At 48.9% G+C, this 19134-nt stretch overlaps 1 protein-coding gene across 1 annotated transcript; it reads left to right on the plus strand.

The window, feature by feature from the left end:
- Nucleotides 1-3311: 3311 nt before the first annotated feature.
- LOC134501135 (acrosin-like) lies at nucleotides 3312-16801 on the plus strand. The gene is made up of 8 exons (XM_063308743.1): nucleotides 3312-3388; nucleotides 4414-4617; nucleotides 5776-6041; nucleotides 6851-6999; nucleotides 8976-9125; nucleotides 14259-14308; nucleotides 14607-14807; nucleotides 16468-16801. Exons 1-8 carry the CDS (start codon nucleotides 3312-3314, stop codon nucleotides 16799-16801), a joined length of 1431 nt encoding a protein of 476 aa, XP_063164813.1.
- The last annotated feature ends 2333 nt before the right edge of the window (nucleotides 16802-19134 follow it).

The raw sequence follows: 19134 nt of genomic DNA on the forward strand, positions 1-19134 counted from the left end.
ATTAGATTAATAGACTAGGGGAATGCTGTGGATGTCATGAACTGAAGTTTAAGGCATTTGATAAAGTTATGACTATCCCCTCCTTGATAAAATAAAAGGTGGGACAGATGATTCTGCTACCAGATGAATTCACAATGTGTCATCCTAATGGATCTGGATGTATGCTATGAGGTGCTTCAAGGTTCTGTCCTGGGACCAGTGCTCTTCAAACATTTTTATACGTGATTTAGATGAGGGAATAGAAGGGATGCTCATCAAATCTGCAGATGACACAAAGTGGAGGGGGATTGCTAACACCTCTGAAGGCTCAAGGTTCAGAAGGAGAGACATGAACATTGGGCTTTATCCAGCAAAAGGCTGCTCATTGGTGAGAAATCTGGGGTTTTGCAGTTAGGTAGGAAAAAACCAGTTGCACAGGTACAAGACCGGCAGAACCTGGCTCAGGAATAGTACTTGAGGGTGTCCTGGCAGACCACAGATAAGCATGAACCATCGGTGTGCTGCAGCTGCCAAAAGAGCCAGTGCAATCTTGGGCTGCATCCACAAAGGTAGAATGTCAAGATCATGGGAAGTGATAGTACCCCTCTAGGCTGCACTAGTCAGATTGCACCCGGGATGCTGTGTCCAGTTCTGGTGCCAAAATGCAAGAAGGATGCTGTGGAAGAGTGACAAGGATGGTGAGGGGCTTGGAGGTTAAGTCCCACAAAGACCAGTGAAAAGAACTGGGTATCCTTAGCCTAAGAAAGAGAAGACTAAGGGGAGATGTGATAGCAGTCTTCCCATCCTGGGAGGGCTGCTCCAGGAAAGAAGACTGAGAATCTTCATTGACATCCAGGAAAGAAGGTGTGGAAGCCTTACAGTGAGAGACCCAAACTTGAAATAAGGAGGAATTTCTTGACTATGAGAGCTATGGAGCAGTGGAACCATCTCCATCCTGAAGTCATGGGTGCTCCATCACTGGAGTTTAAAAAAAAAATCACAGTCATTTGACTGGGATGGTCTGAGGATTCTGGCCCTGAGCAGGGAGCTGGACAAGAAGATCTCCAAGGCCCTTCCAACCCCAGGTGGGAAAATAAGGCCTGAGGAATCCACCAATCACTTTCCTTAACTTGTCCCACACTAAAGCAGCACAGACAATATCCCTTCCCAGCCTTATGACTACCAAAGGATGGGATGGGCAATGGGAGTGGCAAATTTTATGCTCCTTCAAAGACTGGTGGGAAACCCTTTAATGTGGCCCTGAGGAAAAATTCTCAGGCCGGCTTGAGCAGTTACTGATTCTGGGGGCTGGGCTTCAGGGTCCAGAAGATACACCTGACTTGCAGAGGATGACCCTTCCTCCTAGTGGCTAGCTGGGGCTGGGATGTTGGACAGCCACTTGATGTCAGAAGTGCATGGGAAATATTAGCAGCTTCGACTGATAAACCAGGCATCACAAGGTTTGCAGCTGTTTCAATCTCCAGTGGAAAAGGTCCTTCAGGGGTGACACAGGTGTGCTTGCTGCACTTCTCAGGGCCTCCTTAAAGAAGCGGCTCCTATTTCTGGCCTTCCACAGTAGCCACACGGTCTCAGGAAAATCCATATTTGAGTTAAGAAGGCATTAAGGAGATGGGGACCAGGGTGACATCTGTGCATGGGCACTAATGAAGGGAACCTCTGAACCAATGCTTAGGGATGGGGTGAGGGGCTGTTCTATATATCCCAAAGGAGGCTAATCCTCACCTCGGGAAGGTTGCATGGCATGCAGAGAAGAACAGGAGTATGGTAGCTCACATTCCACAGACTGCTCTGTGTCTGTCCCATCTGCACCTCTTTCCCCAGAGAGAAAATGATGCTGGCCTGGGAGGAAGCTTGGCCAGCTGGGTTAGGTGACAATTGGCCTACAAAAGTGGAAAACACTGTGCCCTCTAAGTTACTGCTCAGGATCACATCTAAATATCCCCCACCTATGGCTATAACAGCCACCTTCATCTAGTGGTTAAGCTGCTGCACTGGGGGAGAAATCTAAGTTCTAGACTTGCCTTGGGCACAAAGCTGGCTGGGTGATCTTGGGCCAGTCCCTCCCTCTCAGCCCTAAAGAGAAGGTCAGAGCAAACCACTTCTGAAAATGTTGCTGAGGAAACCACAGGGACTTGTCCAGGCCGTCAGTGGGAGTCAAGACAGGCCTGAACACACACACACACACACACACCCCTCCCATTGCTTTACTCATTTTAAAAGAGGTTTTAGGAGACACATCAGTGACTCTCAAATCATGTCTAGATTGCTCCAAGTGAGTTTGGTAACAGGGGAATGGTTGCTGAATACTGCCCACCTATTTCTACTTCTTAAGAGATGGCACTAAGAGCAACATGGTCCAACCCACTCAATGTTCTCTTGTTGATTCATGATGTGAATCTGGAACCATGCTGAAAATAACCCTCTTTGGAGGACTAAATGTGGGCCGGAAAATCAAATTATTCTGCCTGCTGCCTATCAGTCTTAGTTCCTAAGCAACCATGCTCAAGGCCAGCCCCCTGGAGAATTTCCACTGGGGGCTTCCTCCAGGAAGGAGAAGAGACGGCCAGCAGAGAACTGGTGCGATGTCATATTGGCTGGGTGCTGATTGGCGGAAGCTGAGAAGTCTATGGTTTGTGATGTCATTAGGAACGTCATAAGCCCCAGGTGGAACTGCGCACTTCTCGAGACATGTAGGATGAAGCAGCTACCGCTTCATATTTTGACCCTTTCTATATTATGGTCTGCGCATGCACAAGAGGACAGATGCGAGTGAGTCACATCAAAATCAGGGGGAGAAAGAGCTTGGGATGCTCAGAACAGCAGCTGTAATTCTCTGTGACCCCTGCTGCTCAGCAGAAGTGGTGTTTCTGGCCATGCCTGCTTGAATGCCTCCAGACCCATCAACTGCAGGGCCTGGGGCTACAGAGGAAAGCCTTGGGAACCTCAGACTTCCTTCCTGTCAGACGCCCAGGCGGCTAGTGCAAGCAGGGTGGCTGAAGCCCTCCCAGGCTTTAACTCACCTCCTGCAGGTCCCCTTCTTTTGCTTCCACTTGTATCCTGGTTCTAAGATCAAAGCCTTATTTAGCTTTTTGCTGTTTATTTCAATTTTTAAAAAAGTTCTTAAGCTTATGATTAAAATTTTCTTTTGTTAAGGATTGAAAGAAAACTCACCTGGCATTTTCAGACTTGTTGATCTGAAGGTCTCTAATAGTTTAAAAATAGTTAACAAGCAATTTCCAAATGTGATTAGAAAAAGAAGTTTGTGAACTTTAACTTTCCTTTACATGGTGCCGACTGCGGTTTCAAGCAAGATGGCTATTCCCTCATCTCCCAGGGCTCAGAACCTGCCAGGGACTGCTGTCTCGTGGTCTCCTTATGAGGAGCAACTGTCTGGAGCATTTGTGGGTGATCTCCCATCTCCCTTGTCCTGAGAGGTTCCAAAGAGCTGGTCTACTCACCGGCTCTTTGTTCTTTGCCGCAGTCGTCAGCTCCACTTTTCACAGAGCTGTTTTCAGTCCTCCATTATTCCTCCAGAAGTCCCTCCTTGGCTTCTTCCAGGGATGGATCAACTCAGCTCTTCTGGAATGGCCTGCCAGAACTTCCTTCTCAAGAAAGAGTTCAGCAGGAATCTCATCTGGTTGTGTTTAATCTGCCTCTAGTTTTGAAAATCAGTGCTTTTTTCCCCCACATCACCTGATGAACATTATTGAATTGATTACAAACCAAATAGGTGCATCACAACAATATGCTAAGCTTGCCTAGTAATATCCCGGCTTAGTGTGTTGTGATAAGCCCCCAAGACTTAATTCAGTAAGTTGCTTCAACATGTTGTATGACTGTATTTTGATTTTTGGTGCATTACTGCTTTCTGGCTGCAGGTTTCTCCTTTCAGGATTTGGTATATGCAAGGTAACTGAAATGATGTTTTAAACCAGTGTTTCTCAACGTTGGCAACTTTAAGATGCATGGACTTCAACTCCCAGAATTCCCCAGCCAGCATGTTGGCTGGGGAATTCTAGGAGTTGAAGTCCACACATCTTAAAGTTGCCAGCGTTGAGAAACACTGGTTTAAATGGTTAAATTCCAATTTTGCTGTCTGTGGAAATGACTGTGGGAAGGAGTGCTAAAGCTTCCTTCCTCTGCCCCTAGTCACATAGTGCTTCCCTTGCATTGGGGGGGGGGGTCTGCAGTGGGGTCCCATGATTGTCCCATGATTGTGGCCACTATCTCAACTTTTTTGACCCCCTTCCCGTACAGGCCCGCAACTGGGGGGGGGGCGCCATGCTGGGGGGGGGTGCCAAAATGAGTGCTGGGGAGGGCGCCAAAATGGGTGCGGAATCCATGTTTGCCCCGGGTGACATAGACCCTAGTTGCGGCCCTGCATCTCCTGACCAATGCTTCTGTCTTTCGCAGCGGGGTCTGCGGGCGACGTCCTTTGGCCTCCAGTCACAGTAGCAACCTGCGGATCGTGGGTGGCATCGATGCGCTCCCAGGAACATGGCCTTGGATTGTCAGCATCCAGATTCCCACCCATGCTGGCTACAAGCACACCTGTGGGGGGTCCCTCATCAGCTCTCGCTGGGTCGTCACAGCAGCCCACTGCTTCTTAAATAAAAGGTGAGGGGAAGGGGGCATCGGCTGAGTCAGGGGCATCCACGGGGTGGGGCTGGCAGAATTACATTCGCAGATACAGTGTTCCTGCTACACTTGATCAGCCAAGTGAGTGAGCCAGGAAGTCCAGGCTGAACTCCCTTGGACCTGAAATAATATCTGTATTCTTACTATATTGTTACTGCATTCCATCCTATTCCTCCCCCGTCCCTCCCCCCAGCCCCAGTAATATAGGATAATCATGTTAGTTTGACTGATAGGGCTATTGTCAAGTTTGTTAGGAGAATATATTTGAAATTCCCCAAATGTTTGAACACACACGTATGCCATATATATGACTTGCTATGTTGTGTGATAATATTAAAATGAGATTGCAGAACCTGAGCTTTCATATTAAAAAGGTCTCTCCTCTCCTCACCTCCCCACCCCACAAAACGATTGGGTGACACATTTGCTGAGCATAACCCAAACTGCACTCAAAATATGCAAGGTTTTCAGTTCTTCCCAACTCTTCTTGTGATAAAAACTGAGAGGTGGGGAAGAAGCAAGGGAGCAGGAAAAAAAGGCCAGATGTTTTAGCCATGAGGTCTGCTACTCAAAATTGCTCTCGAGATAAAAGATTGTAGACCAAATCCATCTCTTATTTAAAGGTGTCACCTGATGTAAAGTTCTGGTGTAATTTAGGAGCAGAACAAGTAGAGATAAACTTTAAATGGTTACTTTTTTTCCAACTAATTTCCCTTTCCGTAGGGATTTTGGTCAAGGGAGAAGAGCTGGAAGGCCAAGAGGCTTCATGGGCCAAGTCCATGCTTGATATTCAGGAGATCCTAGGTCAAATCCTTGGGCATCTTCAGATGCTACCACATGACTCAGCAGATAGCAGGCAATAAAGTTCTACCTGAAATTTTACAGCGCCCTCCCCAACCAGATGTCCTTCACATGTCTTGGGAATGCCAATGCAGAAGAAGGCAACCCAAATGATCAAGATGTTTGAGCAACCCTGTGGAAAAAAAAGCTAGAACGTTTGGGAGTCTTGAGCTAGGAAAAAGTTCATGACCCATCTCCATCCCCCTGACAGCCTTTCTTGGTTCTTGTTTAATCACACTTTTTTTGCAGTTTTCCATACAGTGTGTCTACAACCTCCCTTCTCCTTCTCTACTCCAGATTTCTAGACAACTGGAAGCTGGTGTTTGGTGCTGCTCAGCTTTCTCGGCCTGGCCCGGATGTCCAGGAGCGTACCATCAAGAACCTGGTGGAGCACCAGCAGTACAAGCGCAAAACCCACTTCAATGATGTGGCCTTGATGGAGCTGAGCCAGCCAGTCAACTGCAGTGACTACATCCAACCTGCCTGCTTGCCAGATATGGATGTGGAGGTTTCATCGCTGACTCACTGCTACGTCAGTGGCTGGGGAGTGACCGATGTTTCAAGTGAGCGCTCCAGCATGTCTATGAAGAAGGAGTGTCCAGCGAGAATGCAAAGAGAGAAGCGGCCTTGTTCTGTGTTGGAACCTCCTGATCCTTCCAGCCCTGGGCTGAGACATTGGAGAGCTGTCCAGCAGAACAGCTTTTTAAGGTCTTAGCCAGGAGGTGCTCTTTCTCTCTGAAATCTTCACTCAACCAGACCTGGGATTCTTCCCTGCCTTGCAAAATGTGGTCTTCTTTCACTAGATCAGAGCCCAACTGGACAGCAGCAGGTTGCCAATCCTCCAGCCCTGCTGAAAAGTATGGGGGCATGTTCCAATCAAGACCATCCTCTAAATGGGATTGGTGAAGCAATGTTTGTTGTCCAGAGGTCAGAGAAAAGTGAAGAAGCAGTGGGGGGGGGTGCACCTTGTAAGTCTAAAGGGCCATAGTCCAAGTGGGAAGACCCAGAATACTAACTGAAATTGATTGATTGAATGAATGAATGAATAAACAAATTAAAGAGCCTTTGTTGTAAGAACCCAATGCAATGTTTCTCAACCATGTCAACTTTAAGATATGTGGATACACAGTTTAAGCTGGCTGGGGAATTCTGGCTGTTGAAGTCCAGCCATCTTAAAGTTGACAAGGTTGAGAAACACCGACCTAATGCTTTAGCAAGTCAAATCTGAGAGTACGTGAAGCAAGAATCAAGCCGGTGCAGAAAGATTTCCTGCGGTCCTGCTGCTCAGCATCTTCCATCACTTGAGTGAGATGCTGTCAGTTCAGATGAACCAGCCTAAGGTGAGATGTTAACGAAATCCTTTTGCTTACAGAGCCAACGGTGACCTCGGACATCCTGCAGGAGGCCAAAGTAAACCTCATTCCCACCACCACATGTAACAGCACTGCTTGGTACAACACAAAAATCCATTATAACAATCTCTGTGCTGGGCACGAGCAAGGAGGGATTGACACTTGCCAGGTAGCAAACACCCTCCACCCCAGAAGGAGGACTGGGCTGGGTGGGCATTTTGGAAGCAGAGCAAAGGGCGGATGAGCAGCCTTCCCAAAAGGAGAAGCCCTCCTCCTGTCTAGTCCATGGACAACTTTGGCCTCAGAAAGGTCTTGAGATCACCGAGGTTATTTGGGGCCCTCCTCCTCCTCTTCCTCAGCACTGAGAGCATGAGCTGAAGTGCTGGGGAACTGGCCACCACCCTGTGATTGCTTGGGTGTGTTTGGTTCTTTGGTTGGATGGAGGGAACCCTAACCAGGGATCCTGGAGGGCAGGGAACTGGGGAAATAGGAAGAGCAGCTCTGGGGGCTGCAGGGTGGGCCATACTATTGAGGTGGTGAGGGGACAGGGGTGCCATGGCGGGAGCCGGAGGGCGGGCCATCTTTGGGGAAGACGCCCCCGGTGTTTGTTACTGGTCGCGTGTTCCGGCCCTCTGCGCTCAGACCCAGGCCCTGGTCGGCAGACCCATCGAGGTCCTTGCTTTTGGCTGCCGCTACTTAATGCCAGGTCTGTTAACAACAAAGCCCCCCTCATAAGTGACTTGATCACTGAGGAGGGGGCAGACCTGGCATGTATTACCGAAACCTGGCTGGGCCCGGAAGGGGGGGGTGCCCCTTTCGGAAACGTACCCGGCCGGGTTTACAGTAGGGCACCAGCCGAGACCCCAGGGCAGGGGAGGAGGGGTGGCAGTTGTCATCCGGGAGTCTCTGGTGGCCTTCAGGGGCCCTGCTCCACAAGTGGCCAGGTGTGAGACCCTGTTCTTCAAGTTGGGCTCCCGAGAACAGGTGGGAGTGTTGCTGCTGTACCAGCCTCCCTGCTGCGTGGCAACCTCCCTGCCCGAGCTGCTGGAGGCTGTCTCGGGGCTGGCGGTGGAGCTCCCCAGGTTCACGGTTCTGGGGGACTTCAACCTGCCGTCCCTGGGGCGTGCCTCGGAGGCGGCTCGGGAGTTCATGGCTACCATGGCAGCCATGGGCCTGTCCCAGATAATTCGGGACCCGACTCGAGACAGTGGTCTCACCCCGGACTTGGTTTTCTTGTTGGAGCAGTGGCAACGCGATCTGAGGGGAGAGTTACAGCTGTCCCCTTTGTCATGGTCAGATCACGCCCTGGTGGCCCTTTTTATATTTTATATGTTATATTTTACATTTTACATTTTCTATTTATTATATTGTATAATGAATTTTTATTCTTTTATTTATTGTAAGCCACCCAGAGTCATCACTGAATGAGATTGGGCTGTGGATAAATTAAATAAAGAAATTAGTTAGTTAGTTAGTTAGTTACCAGTTGTCCCATGGGAGGTCTTCTGCATGGCAGCACTAAAGTACATGCACAACAGCCATAAAAAACAGGCAGGGCTTGGCTCACCCTGCCATGGCTGCCATCTTGACTTTTTTGACCATATCCTGCAGAAATTCCCGCCCACCTCCTAAACTTGGTTTGGCATGATTTCCTGTGAAGTGACTGTTCGCTTGTGCCGGCAGAAGTGGTGGCGGGGGAAGGAACACTGCTATGAAGGGTTAAGCAAAGGCCGGGAGGAGGCTGCTTGTTGGTGGGTTGGGGCCTGGAGGACGGTGTTGTGTGTCGATGCCCTGAACAAACCAGGGAGGTGCCTTTGTGCCAGGACAAACAGGACACGTGGATGAGTCTGGAGTTTCCCTTAGCTAAATCTCTAGTTGTGTTCTCTCTGCTTTCCTCCTTCTTTTCCCAGATGTCTTTAAGATGCCCCCAACCTCCAGGAGAGCTTCCTCCCTCCCTAACAGGCATCTCTGCCTCACCAGGTATGGGGGCAGCTCTTGACTCTCCTCAGCCATGCCTTTACACATGAGGAAGAGTCAATTCGCCCTTCAATTCTGTGGGATCCACAGGCCTCTCCAGTAGCTGATGGAGCTCCTGTACTTGACCAGCTCATGTAGCTGACATTCTTCCCCTTCTTGTTCCTGCAGGGTGACAGTGGTGGTCCTCTCATGTGTCGGGAGCAAAGGTCCGAGCGGTTCTGGGTTGTTGGCGTCACCAGCTGGGGGAGCGGCTGTGCCAAGGCCATGAAGCCAGGCATTTATTCCTCTACACAACATTTCCTCGACTGGATCAAAGACGTAACCAAGGAGAACTTTTTCAAGGCTCCTCACCCACCCAGAATAAAACCACAAATGAGCCTCACAGCAAAGCCAAATTATCAGCCATGGCAGCAAGCCACAACCTTGAGCGTAAACCAACAAGTTGAGAGCTGGGTTCAGCCCTGGCCGAAGCCAACGATGCCTCCTTCAAAGCTACCTTGGCAGCGGCCAGCTTCTGCGAATGAAGTCCAACAGTTTGAGAACTGGGTTCATGCTCAGGCCAGGCCTAGTATACACCCCACAATACCATTCACAGTTCCTTGGCCTCAGGAGCTTCAGCCAACACAGCCACCGCCACCACCACCGCCACCACCTCCAGTTCACACTCCACCCCAGAACGTGCATAACTGGAACCAAGGGTGGGCTCCAGTTTACAGGCCTCCCCCCAGAACAAGGCCCTCTCTACTGCCTTGGCCAGGATATGTTGCACAGCACACCCAGACTTGGAGCAGTGTGGCTGTGACCAGGACAAGACCTCAACCTCCCTATTATGGTGGACATCAGTACCAAAACTGGAACATGGGGATGACCAGGCCTCCCCTTCGAACAACACTTTCACTATGGCATGCCCAGAAATGGTCTCGTCCAACTGCACCCATGGGTTACCTCTGGCACTCGAGGTGGACAAGGTCCCCTAAGTAGCCACAGCTGCCCCACCCCACAATCAGCCAGTTATTTTCTGCCTCGCCCTGCCTGTTCATCAAGCAAAATCCAAGGGCATGCAGTTTTGGGCTCTTCCCCCTCCCTTTCTCCCCCTCCAGATCCCAAGCTGGGTTGCCCAAGAGCAGGTAGCTACCTTTTATCAGACTGATGCACAGGCAGAGAGGAGACACCAAAGATGCTGAAGGTGTGCAGCGGAAAGCAACCAACTGCTGCATGTGTTGATGTGATGCTTGGTTCTGAGGCTGATGCCTTGATGCTTTGGAGGACCCTTTGGCCATGCTTGCTTGGACCAGGAGACACCCATGTAGCTTGGCTCATGCCTACCAACTATTTCAGAGAAAAGGCTTCAGAGTCTGCACAGTCCCTGGGACTGTTCTGCTTTTGAGCAACGTTTGTAATTGTACATTAGCAATAAAGTGATGCTCCTTCTGATTGCTTGCACTGCTTATTCCACTGCACGATGCTCTTCATTTATTACACCCTTTAAAATGTTGGCATGCTATCTCTCTGCATCCAACGTCCAGCTAAAATGGAAACTCAGCGCCCAGATAAATGGTGGCTTGTTAAAATTTCAGCATAGAAAAAGGTCAAGTCAAGCAGCAGTTAGAACCCCAGAGCTGGCGGAATAAGAAAGCATCCTGCTTTGGGCATAATATTGCCATGGCCAGGAGTGCCGGAGGAGAACCTTCCACAGGGACCTGCCGTTCACCCCTTGGATGACAGACACTCCAGCTGACTGAGCGGATCAAGCCCATGCGTGAGGTGAAACAATTCTTACTTGCAGAAGTCCGGCCTAGATAGAATAAAGGTAGTATCTGTGACTGTGGCAGCTCCTGGGTTGCCAGACCTGGTGCCGTTGGTACTCCTACCAAGCTGAGTCATTTTACGTTACAAGCAGCAGGGGGTGCAAAGCATGGAGTCTTCCAGTGATAATAGTCGAAGGCATTAATAACAAGAAGATGCGCTGAAAAGCATCCATTGCTTCTGCACAAGGTTGTCCTGCTAAAACAGCTTTCTAGGTCTCTAATGTTCTTTTTTTAATATAATTTTATTAAGAATATTAATTACAATTGTAGAAACTAATACAAACTAAACTTAGAGAAAGAGAAGAGAATGGAAAGAAAGAATAAAAAGTGCAGGAAAAAAGAAAAAGAAAAGTGAAAGAAAAGAAAGAATGTAATAAAGAAAAAAAAAGAAACATATAAAGAAGTGACTTAACCCAACCTTCATCACAGATATAAACAAATTTAATAACTCTTCACCCCCTCTAAGGTTAAACAGATATCTCTTCTTCCCATCCCTTATCTGTAAGCAAATCCTAAAACATCAACTTTTCAATCCTGGTGTCAGCCAGAAGTCTATAAAGGGTTGCCAGAACTTTGCAAAAAAAAGAAAAGAAAAGAAAAAAGCCTTATTTTAATCTTGATCAAATAAACTAACTTCATATTCCTTCCTTCTAACAGTCTTAATCTTTAATTCAATCAAATATTGTCATAGGATTTGATTTCTCTTCGATTCTTCTTTATCCCATCACAGATTTCTTCAAGGCTTTAACAAGCCTCTTTTGTCGATCCAATAAAACATTTTCCAGGTCATTCTCTTGGTTTATCATTTTTATTTCCCTTTTAATTTTTAAGACTTCAGCCAGTTTCTTTTGTATATCCAGTGAAGCATCCTTTTCCAAATCATTCTCTTGGCCTGTCATTTGTAGTTCCACTTCTGGTGCTTTCTCTGTCTTGTCAGGCAAAATTCGTTCCACATTTGTCATTTCCTCATTGACATCTTTTGGACATAATCTATCCATAGAATCAGACATCATTACTGACATTGTTGATATTGTAACTACTAATTTCTGGCTCCATTCTTCAAAGATACCCTTTAATATTTCCAATATTATGCTGGTTTGCATCATTTTGTAAGTCCCAGTATTAACTGACATCAAGAACTGACTTGTATTCTTTTTCTTCTGCTTAGAATCTTTAGTCCCCTCCAGTGTCCAGATTTTAAAATAATCACTTTTATTATGACTTGCAGCAGCCAAGATAGCCAAAATGTCTGTTTCCCATGAGAAGCTGTTTATTTTTTATAGTTAATTCCAAAATCTTATAGTAAAAGCCAATATTCCAAATTTATCTGGACCCTTAATCTGTTTATAACTTTCTTAGATCAATCTATTTATTTATTATCGTCGTAGAGCAGTACAAGCAGAGTGCTTTGTGAATATATATAAATCTATCTTAATAGATGATAAATGAAATAAAATTTAAGACAAAGTTAAAATACATTTATAAAATAACCTAACTAACTTATGTGAGTGAGGTCCAGGGTACAGCCTATATTTAAATTATAAAATAAACGCTAAAATGATATAAGTATAATAACGTCTAAAATTACAAAGAAGTGATAATATCTAAAATTTGAATGAATTATAATTGCATAAAATGTGTTTGGCTAGTGGAAAATCTTATTTAGCTTTATGCTGTTTATTTCAGATACTTTAAGTTCTCAAGCTTATCATTAATTTTTCTTTTGTTCAGGGTTGAAGATAAAGTCACCCAATGAAGGCTTTTCAAACGTGTCATTCTGAAGGTTTCTAATACCTTTAAGATGGTTAATAGGCAATTTCTGAAAGCGACTAGAAAGTGAGGTTTGTGAACTCAGTGTCCTTTAAAAGGTTGTGCCACAGTTGTGAGCAAGAGGGCCAATCCCGTGGTCTCCTGATGCTCAGACCCAGGAAAACAGCTGTCCTGTGGTCTCCTCATATCCAGAGCACATCTGGGCAGTCTGCCATCCTCTCCTTAGCCAGAGAGTTTCCAAGGGACCAGTCTGCTCACTGGCTCCTTGGTCTGCTGCAGTTGTCAGCTCCACTTTTGCAGAGCCATCTTCAGTTCACCAAGCCTCCCCCAGAAGTCCTAGGTCTCCTGTTCTTAATTGTAGAGAAGAGATTCAAGCATTCTTTTGGTCAGGAACTTCCTCACTGTATTCTTGAACTTTAAGTATATAAGGTCAATGCATGTGCGACTCCTTCCTTCACCGAAGGCCCTTGAGCAGGAGTGTCTGCGTTGCGGGGTGTGTGTGTGTGTGTGTGTGACCCAAGTTGTCTGCAAGAGCTTCCCTAATGCCCAGTTCTGGGGAATGCCATCTGGTTGCTTCTGGTCATTGTGACTGCGCTAAGAGTCTGGATTTTTGTTCTCAGACCATCGCAGACAAGATGGCTTTTGGTGCATCCCAGCCTTGCTTGCAGCCACCAAACCATAACGAATCACATTTGAAGATTTTCGTCACCATTCCCCAGTCAGGTGTCCCTTGATTTGTCAAATTACAAATTACAGGCTGGAGGGGTGCTCAGGGATCCCCTGAATCCTCTCCAGAACACAGCTATTTGGGGCATGCAGGTGAATCAAGACTGGGTGATGGTAGCGTTGGCCCTAAGGCTATCTGGGGGGCAGAATCAGGATGATCTAATCCTGGTCAAAACTGGAGTCTAGCAAGAAGAAAAGCCCTAAACTACAGATGCAGCCTGTGGCTCTGGAGCACTCTGCATTTACTTTTTCCCTGCTTTCCCACAACCAACCAACCAACCAACCAACCAAAGCAAGCAAGCAAGCAAGCAACAACCGTACACCTTCCTTTTTTAGGCGATGTATGGGAATATATTTAAGACAGCTCTCAGTTGATTGCACTGCATTGCTTTAAAGGGTTGTGAATGGGGAGCAGAGATGGGGCAACAACAACAGTTTTAAAGTACACTAACCAAATGCTTAGAGAACGCTCACGTTTTAGCTGTGAACAAAACAGATCTTTGCACATCCTACAGATATTTGCTCGCTTCAGCTGGCTACTTTTCTGCCCATGCGCTGTCAGACAACACTCATTTGGAGGGCAGGGAAGCTCAAATTTACCAGCGCAGATTCTGATTCAAGACATGGGTAGACCTGGATTCTTTTTTCCAAACCAGATTTATTTGGGCACCCCAAGGATCAGATATTTTGGGGTGGAGGAAGTGTTCCCTCGCCCTCTTCAAATGCCACCCCACTTCCCTTTCTCATACCCACGTTCACCACACAGCAGATGCAAGTGTCGCTCGTTGGCCTTGTGGGGTTGCCTGCTTCAAAAAAACAAAAAAATATTTCCTGGATAGAGAAAAGGGGGATACAATTGGACACCCTGAGCCCTCCGGCTTGCAGAGATGTCTCCATTTCCTGTCCTAATCTTCCTGCCTCCTCCCTGCTGGCTCTTCCTCCTCCTGCTTGTCCGATGGCCCACTTCCCTCCCTTCTCCCAGGCTGGGCAATGATGTCCAGCTGGGTTGCTGGGGAGAGAGAACCGGGACGCCTGGGTTTTATGATGTCATGGATTCTAGGAAGAGCAAGAGGAGAAGAGCGGCGCCTGAGCCTGCCAGGAGATGGGATGGCCGCCCTTGCCAGTCCTGGTCCTTGCCACGCTGCAGCTGAAGCTGGCCCTGGGGGCCACTTTGCCTGCCAAAGATAGCAGCTGCGAGTAAGCAGCAAAGGCGGTCTCCCCATGTGACTGCCCTGTGGGCCATACTGCCACCCCTGCCCCTGTGGAAGGCACCGCCAGGGGTTCTGCTTTCCCGCCAGGTGGGGCGGCCCTGTCTGCAGGATGCAGGATGCAGACAGGTGCTCGGGCTGGCAGAGGGGGCCGAGCCGGCGCTCCCTTCTGGGAGCATCAGAGCCTTTGCAAGAAGAATCTGGGCTCCGGGGGGGGGAGGGGGTCACTTACCCCAACAGTCCCGGCTTTCCTCTCCTGACCCATCTCCACCTGTGCTTTCCTCTAGTGGCGTCTGTGGGCGGCGTCCGTTGGCAGCCAGCCATGGCATGCTGCGAATCGTGGGGGGCACGGATGCCCTGCCGGGGACGTGGCCTTGGCAGGTCAGCTTCCAGCTGCCATCGCAACGAGGCTTTGTGAACTCCTGTGGAGGAACCCTGCTCAGCTCTCGCTGGGTCCTGAGCGCCGCCCACTGTTTTCAGATAGAAGAGTGAGCAGGCGAGATGCTGCCCCTTTGGGGGAGTGGGGCGGGGGGTTGCTGCAGGGCCCCCCAAGCAGGTAGCCCATCCCTTATGGGGGGAAGCCCGTGGCCCCAGGGCCCAGTCTGGCCTCGGCCCACAGGCAGGTCTCCTCCCAGCTGCCGGTCGGCACAACAGGCCTCGTGGGGCTCTCAGGGCTCCCACCGCCTCCCTCCCTCTGGCCGTGTGGCTCAGGGGCTCGCTCCCTTCCTAAAGGGGGACAGCATCCGTTGGGAGGCCCTTGGCTGGAGATGGGCTGGGATCACTTCGGCTTTCCTACCGTCACCTTACTTCCTAAACAAACCCTCTCTCTCCTCATTGACCTCGTGCACCAGAGTTTCCGTGTGAAGGTTACACTCGCATCTCTAGTGTTCCTCTCCCCTCCCCTGAGTTCCACTGGGTGGAGCACTCTGCTCCCCAGCGAGGTGCAAACCACGCCAGCTTCTCTGAGTGCGTAGGCCCGTTGTGGGAAAAGGTCCCGCCCTCCCACAGAAGGGGCCGAAGCCTCTGGAGATACGTGCCACAAGGGGCCTGTTCTTGGCGTGCGCCACTGTAGTGGCCTCTGGGCTCCTGGCCAGAGGAGCGCAGAGGAGCCGCCCCAGACCCTCGGGGCTTCTGGTTCTGTGCCCTCCAGAATGACATGTAAGGCTTCCAAGGCAATGCGAATGGTGGCATGACCTTCACGGTCAGGCGGTGGCATCTGGTAGCAGACTTGGGTGACCTTGCTGGGGTCTCACCCCCTGCCTCTAAATTCCACATTCCTACCAGGCTCCAAGTCCAGCCCCAGCCCCGGCCCTGGCGCCTTCTAACACCAGCTGCGTCCTCTGCGGTGCCCCTGCAGTGTCTCCCCTCATGCCAGGGAAAAGGCAACCGTCCGGTCTCTGTTACCCACCTCTTTCCTCCCCAGGATCATCGGGCTGTTTCAGCGCTCCTGCTCAGCCTAATACACACTTCAGAGCCACAGGGGGAGGGTAGCCCATTATGTGACCCCCCAGATCATTAACCCGTGTTCAGTTTGTAACTGTCAGGAATCCGGGGTCAGTTCAACATGCTTCTTCCGGGTCAGTTCAATGTGCTTCTTCTGGGTCAGGGGCTCCCCTATGAAACTGGTGCATGGGTAATAACCATACACGGAATGCAGCATTTGCTGCTGCCAGAGAGAAGTTCTCCTCTTTTCCTTGGAAGGCCATGGAAGAATCCTCTCCATGCCTCCTCCTGAAGAGACAGAAGAGGACGAGGTTGCTCCCGGTCCTCCCTCCTCGCTTAATTTCTTTCACCGAACTAACAGGCAATGTAGAGGAAGGGAGGAAGGGAGGGAAGGGGAAGGAAGGAAGGACAGGAGTTTAAGATGGATGGATGGATGGATGGATGGATGGATGGATGGAAGGAAGGAAGGAAGGAAGGAAGGAAGGAAGGAAGGAGTGATAGGGAGAGAGGGAGGGAGGGAGGGAGGGAAGGGAGGGCTTTAGCTAATAGTTGTCCTCTAACCATGGTTGTCCAGACTTCCTGTTTCTGTTGTCCGGGCAGCAGACCCTCCAGCCCTCTCCCTCCAGGGCTTTCTGGTGGCATCCAGTCCCCTGGGCAGACCTTCTGGAATGTCTCCTGTTGACATGGATCTGTTCTTTGTTCCAGGGAGATACCATGGTATAAGGTGGTGCTTGGGATCAACCGGATCTCCCAGCCTGGTCCTGATGCCCAGAAACGTTTGATCAAGAGGGTGATCAACCACAAGCTATACAAGAATGAACTGAACCAGACAGATGGAGGGATAAAACACGACATTTCCTTGGTGGAGCTGGCTGAGCCGGTCAGCTGCAGTGACTATATACAGCCAGCTTGTTTGCCTGACAAGAGTGTGACGGTTTCAAAGCTCGTCCAGTGCTCTATCAGTGGCTGGGGAACCATGGAAATGAAAAGTGAGAGACTTGGGGAAAAGGGGGCCCTCAAAAAGGCTGGCCCAGCTTAAGGGATTAGAGTCAATGTGTCTCCTACATCTTCAACATGGAGCAGTGTCCCCAGGGTGGCTTGTAACTGAGCGTTATTTTCTCCTGCTTGAAAATAATGAAAACAAAGTGTGAAGACCCTCAAAGGGTCTCCACACTGGGGAAGGCAGGGGAAATGGGTATTGAAATGGCAAATATAGCCCAGTTCAAGCAAGCATCGAGTGATGCACATGGACAAAGAGAATCCCAACTTTGCTCGTATGTTGAAGGAGTTGCAGGTGACTGTCACTGGCCAGGAAAGGGGCCTTAGGATGGAGGTGGCAATGGTGGTGGTGTATCAGGCAACGGTTTCCTGAAACTGAGCCTGATGCTTAGACATACCGATATCATTCTCCTGACCATAATATGCAAGTGGTGTGCCCTTGCCTTCTTCTGGGATATTTTCCTGACTTCTCAGCCTGCTTTCCTGTTGTCTCCTATCCTAGGACCAGCTAAATCTGGCCCTGCCTGGTCATTCCAACAACCCTCAAGCATGGCTGCTAAGAACCAAAAGTCCTCAGTCTGTGACTGCTTTCATATGGCAGATTTCTTACTGCGAGATCTTTAAGAGGATTGAAAATAAGATCACCTGTGCTGTAATGTCTCTGGTGAGACTGTGCTTGGAAAGTTGTACCCCATTTCAGTCACTGGACCTCAAAAAGGACGGTGGAACCAGACAAGGTGCAGAAAAGGGCTCTCAAAGCAATCTAAAAGAAAGAGAACTGTGATGTGGACTCTTTTGTCCCAAGTACAGAAGTATCTATGGGGGACAAAGGTCAAAAAAGTCAAGATGGCAGCCACAACTGTGGGACCAAAATCCTACCCCCTTTTAATGTGGATCCACACATTTGTTGATAGTCTTAAGGAACTCGGGCTGGTAAAAATGGATTCGCCTGGGCAGAATCCATGCTGATTTCCCTTTAAGTTCTTAGTCATTTTTTATTTTTCTTATTATTTCTACCAATTCATCTGGGACAAAGCTTAAGCTGGACTGGCCTTTAATTTGCCAGATCTCCTCTGAGCCTCTCTGTAGAAATCCATGTCATATTGGCTGCCTGAATGCAAGAAAGGTCATAGTACGTTTGTTGATTTAGAGAAAGCATATAATAAATGGCTTCAGTTATGGAAAATTTTACATGAGTTGAAGGTTGGTTGCTGCTGTGATCATAACAGTGTGTTTGAGTGTGTGTGTGTGTGTGTGTGTCTGTCTGTCTGTCTGTCTCCAAGTCAGTCTTGACTCCTGGTGACTACAAATCCCGGCAGTTTTGGGGCAACATTTTGGGAAGTGGTTGGCCCTTGTCTTGTTCCTGGGCTGAGAGAGAAGGACTGGCCCAGGGTCTCCCAGCTGGCTTCATGCCCAAGGTGGGACTGGAACTCTCGGTCTCCCGGTTTCTGTCCCAGTGTCTTTCACCACGCTGGGTCTCTGATGAGAGCACTATATGGCAGAAATAAAGCTTCCATGAGAATAAACAGAAGTCTTAGTGAACGGTTCAGCACTGAGTACATAATAAGACCTGTATGCCTGATACCTTCTTAGCTGTGGAATGTTATTTATAGATCAATGTATAAGGAATGCTCATGCTGATGTTAGAGTTATGTCTGTTGGGGATGGGAACTTACACGTACCTCTCTGTCGAGACAATCCGGTGCGCTTGCTCCAGTCTTCTCCAGAGAAGAACGTTCGGTTGAGCCAAGGAGCCAAGGACATCTTAGCGAAGGAGCCCATGTCGGTCCTTGCACAGGGACCGTCAAGAAACAAAAGCCTCTAATTATGCACAGCTCTCCAACTCTTCCTTTGCAGTGTTGGTGGAGCAACCCGTGTCCAATTTATCACTCCATTTCATACCAACTTTGGTTTCTGCACAGGCCAGTTGAAACAATCGACCTGAAGGAAAGAGCTGAGGCCCATGGGATCTGCAATTGCTCGCCCTTCCCCACAGGATAAGCTATGCCAACATAAAACAGTGTTAATCCCCAGCACCTATTTTTCAGACCAGCGCTCACGCCTGATCAGGCTGCTACCTCCTTGTGGGGAACCCCAGACTCCTAGGATCTAGAGCTGAGTTCCTCAGTCAGTGGCCCCGATGCCTCCCTGTGGCAGTGAGAGGTCCATCCCATGAATCCTTGGTGATGGGAGAAATGCAGACTGGCATTTTCTTCTGACTTCTATTCACAGCAAAAAAACAGCCAGACGTTTTGCAGGAGGGGGTTGTTAAACTCATACCCCACCACACATGCAGCAGCATTTTCTGGTGGCACAGGCGTATCCGTGCTGAGAACCTATGCGCAGGACACGAGAAAGGAGATATTACCACTT

Source organism: Candoia aspera, chromosome 7, assembly GCF_035149785.1.
Source record: "Candoia aspera isolate rCanAsp1 chromosome 7, rCanAsp1.hap2, whole genome shotgun sequence".
Taxonomy (NCBI): Eukaryota; Metazoa; Chordata; class Lepidosauria; order Squamata; family Boidae; genus Candoia; species Candoia aspera.

Coding starts and splice junctions, on each gene's coding strand:
- LOC134501135 (XM_063308743.1), top strand. CDS start 3,312: ATGGCTATTCCCTCATCTCCCAGGGCTCAGAACCTGCCAGGGACTGCT. Junction 3,389..4,413: donor TCTCCTTATGAGGAGCAACT/GTCTGGAGCATT, acceptor TGTCTTTCGCAG/CGGGGTCTGCGGGCGACGTC. Junction 4,618..5,775: donor CACTGCTTCTTAAATAAAAG/GTGAGGGGAAGG, acceptor TCTCTACTCCAG/ATTTCTAGACAACTGGAAGC.